The sequence below is a fragment of the Aptenodytes forsteri genome, unplaced genomic scaffold (assembly GCF_000699145.1).
Source record: "Aptenodytes forsteri isolate BGI_AS27 unplaced genomic scaffold, ASM69914v1 Scaffold254, whole genome shotgun sequence".
Taxonomy (NCBI): Eukaryota; Metazoa; Chordata; class Aves; order Sphenisciformes; family Spheniscidae; genus Aptenodytes; species Aptenodytes forsteri.
The window spans coordinates 22,955-26,636 of NW_008794459.1; the positions used below are offsets into that span (position 1 = coordinate 22,955).

Consider the following 3,682-nt stretch of genomic DNA (forward strand, 5'->3'; position numbering starts at 1 on the left):
CTGTGCACCAGCCGGCTCCCGCGGGGAGCCTCTCCCTGCTCCCGGGAAGGGTTCGCCGCGGTGGGACAGGCTGCCGTCCTCACAGCGAGGAGAGAAGCCCCGAGCCTGCCGAGGCGAAGCTGCCGGAAAGCTTGGTGTCGAATAAAGAAGGGTGACTGCGCCTCTTCTTGCTCGGTTCCCTCGCCTCGCACCGTGCTCAGTCCCACGTCTCTGTCCCCAGAAATGCTCGGAAGAGAAGATCGAGATTCTCCAGGGGAAGGTTTCTCTGCTGGAGGACCAGCTGGCCAAGCTGAGGGACTGCAGCGCCCAGGAGAAGGGAGAGGTCATGGGAGACATCCTGAAGGTACAGCGGGGTCTCGAGAGAGCCTCTGGCTCCCGCAGCGAGGGCAGGCAGCGCTCGGGTGGAAAACTCCTCTAGCTGGGGAGAGCAGCGGGTGCTGGGGGGTGCACAGCAAAGCCGTGTGGGGCAGAGCCGGCTGCTCTCTGCTTTTGGGTGGGGGTTGTGGGGCTGAGCACTCTGTGGGAACCCCTTTTGTGCTGAATTTGGGAATACCGCTCCCGGGTAGCTGCTGGCTCCCCCAGCCTCCCGTAGCACGGGTGGGTCGTGGAGGGAGCGGCTCCTGCACGGTGAGAAAAGGCGTTTGGTCCGAGAGAGCAGAGCGGCACAAGGCTAAGGGGAAAGCGGGGTGCTCTGGGGTGCACCGGGGTTGCCGGGAGGGAACGCAAGCGCCGGGATGCAGCACGTGGGTCTCCGGTGAAGGTGTTGGGTGCAGCTCAAGTAATGCCTGGGTGTGTGTGTGTCTTGTTTCCCCCCACCCCCACCCCCCTCTTCTCTCTGCCAGCTGGAGGAGCTGAAGCAGGAGGTGTCCAGCCTTGCCGCTAAAGGGGCCGAGCTCCAGGCCACTGTCCTGCGGCTGGAGGAGGAGAAGCAGCTGCGGGAGGCAGCCCTGCAGTCCGAACGCGGCCGCTTCGAGGAGGAGAAGCAGCAGCTGGGCGGCCTCGTCGCCAGCCTCCAGAGCTCCCTCTCCGAGAGCCACCAGGCCAGGGAGAGGCTGGAGCAGGACCTGCGGGCGCGGGAGGCCGGCGAGCCCCAGGGCACCCCGCTGCGGGGCCGGGAGGCCGAGGCAGAGGCAAGGTGTGAGGGGGAGGCCGGGCGGCTGGCTGCCCTCGACGCCCAGCACGAGAAGACCCTGCGGGAGAGGGACTCTGCCCTGCAGCAGCTCCAGCACCTGCGGGAGGCCAACGCGTCCCTGAGCAGCCAGCTGCAGGCCATGGCGCAGGCCCAGGATACCAGCCAGGCCGCCTCGGCGGAGGAGAAGGCTGAGCTGAGCCGCAAGGTCGGCGAGCTGGAAGCCAGGATCCTCGAGCTCGGCGCCCAGCGGCAGCAGGGAGCGGCGGAGGGGCTGAAAGCCCAGCTGCGGGAGCTGGAGGGCAGGCTGAAGGAGAGCCAGCAGCGGCTGGCCGAGAGGGAGAGGCTGGCCCGGGAGAACACCCGCCTGCAGGAGTGGCTGCTCTTCCTGGAGGAATCCCTGCGGAACACCGAGGGCATCCTGGAGGACGAGAAGAGGCGGGCGGCCGAGAGCCTGGAGGGCAGCCTGGCCAGGATCGCCGAGCTGGAGGCGGAGAGGCAGCAGCTGGTGCAGGGCCGGGAGCCGGCTCCGCAGGAGCGGGGCGAGCAGCCGGCCAAGCGCCGGGCCCTGCAGGAGAGCCGGGAGAAGCCGATGGGAGCCTCCCCCGCTGCCCGAGGGGAGGAAGGAGAGCGCGGGCGGCTGGAGGAGGAGATGCGGGCGCTGAGCCGGGAGCACAGCCGGGCCTGCCAGAGCAGCTGCAGGCCGAGCAGGAGAAGGCGGCCGTGCTGGAGGCCCGGGCAGAGCGCCTGGCCGCTGAGCACCAGGAGAGGCTGGCCGCCCTCCAGGCCGACCTGTCCAGCGCCCGGGCGCGGGCGAAGGAGAAGGAGGGCGAGGAGCAGAGGCTGAGGGCGGAGGTCTCCTCCCTGCGGGAGAAGATGGCCATCGCGGAGCAAGCCGCGGCCCAGCGCGCAGCCGGGCTGGAGGCGGATGCCCGGAGAGCCGCCGAGGCGCTGGAGGGGGTCTCCCAGCAGCTCTCCCAGGAGAAGCTCAAATCCAAGGAGCTGGAAGTCGCCGTGGAGCGGCTGCGGAGCGCGGAGGGCTCCCGGGCGGCCGCCGCCAGCAGGCAGCGGGAGCTGGAGGTGGAGGTGGAGGTGAAGAAGCTGTCCGGGGAGGTGACCCTGCTGGGCGCCAGGCTGGAGGAGACGCTGCGGGAGCACCGGCGAGACCTGGCGTGCCGGGAGGAGGAAGCTGAATGCTTGCGGCAGGAGGCGGGACGGGGCAAGGCGGACTGCACTGCCGAGCGAGCCCGCAAGGCAGAGCTGGAGGCGCAGCTGCAAAACTCCCTCAACGAGCAGAGGGTGGAGCGGTCGGTGCACCGGGAGGAGCTGGCCCGGTCCCGGGAGCTGATGGAGGAGAAGGAGGAGGAGCTGGAGGAGCTCCGCCGGAAAAACATCTCGCGGGGCGAGGAGCTGAGGGACCTGCAGAAGACGGTCAGCAAGCTGAAAGGAGAGCTCGCCTCGGCGGAGGCGGCCAAGGAGCAGGCGCCCAAGGCGGACAATGAGCTGCAGGGCTTCTCGGAGGCCGCTCAGAGCAGGGACGCGGAGGGGGACAGCATCAAGGCCACCTGCTCAAAGGAGATGTCCCGCAAAAGCTTGGAGGAGAAGACCCGTCACAGGGAGCAGGAATCCGGCTCGAGCCAAGACCTTTACCAGGAGAAGCTGAAGGAGACCCAGGCGCTTCATTTGCAAGTGGAGGAGCTGGAGCAAAAGTGCAGGGAGCAGCAGGAGGCTATGGCCGCCCTCGAGCGAGCGGCGGCCGAGGCGGCGATAGCGGAGCAAGCGGAGCTGGAGGCCTCGAGGAGGGAAACGGCCCAGCAGAAGGAGAAGGCGTCGGAGCTGCAGAAGCTGCTGGAGGCCTCGAGGTCGGCGCAGGCTCTGCACGACGGCACCGTGGAGGCCCTGCGGAAGGAGCTGCAGGAGAAGGGCAGGGAGCTGATCCAGAGCAAAACCGCCATCGCCGCCGCCGAGAAGGAGCTGGTGTCCCTCCGCTCCGCGGCGCAGGAGAAGGGCCGCTCGGAGGAGAGCTGGAAGGAGCAAGTGTCCCAGTGCGTCCAGGAGATAGAGAGGAAGAACAGCCTGATCGGCAGCCTGGAGCATGAGGTCTCCATCCTCCATCGGCAGGTGACAGAGAAGGAGGGGGAGAGCAAGGAGCTGAAGCGCCTGATCGTCGCCGAGTCGGAGAAGAGCAAGAAGCTGGAGGAGAGGCTGCGGGTGCTGCAGACGGAGATGGCCACCGCCGCCTCCCGGGCGGCCGAGAGGTGCTCGCTGATGAAGGTGGAGGTGCAGCGGTGCCAGGAGGAGATGGAGAAGCAGCGGCTGGCCATCGAGGCCCTGAAGAGGGACATGCCAGAGCGCGGGAGGACGAGCTGCGCCAGGAGGTGAAGGTCTGCCAGGACAAGTGCCTCCAGAAGGAGCAGCTCCTCGCCGCCCTGCAGCAGGAGCTCGGCAGCGCCCAGGCGCTCGCCGGGGAGCTGCCGGCGCTGAAGCACCTTTGCCAGCAGCTGCAGGCCGAGCGCGCCTCCCTGGAGAGCCAGCACCGCCAGGACCTGGCGC

At 68.8% G+C, this 3,682-nt stretch overlaps 1 protein-coding gene across 1 annotated transcript in view; it reads left to right on the forward strand.

The window, feature by feature from the left end:
• LOC103908492 (nuclear mitotic apparatus protein 1) overlaps positions 1-3,682 on the forward strand; it is a 21,563-nt gene that overhangs the window by 13,999 nt on the left and 3,882 nt on the right. The window contains 4 exon segments of the mRNA XM_009290877.2: positions 221-343; positions 843-1,820; positions 1,823-3,479; positions 3,482-3,678. Coding sequence (XP_009289152.2) covers positions 221-343; positions 843-1,820; positions 1,823-3,479; positions 3,482-3,678 — 2,955 coding nt within the window.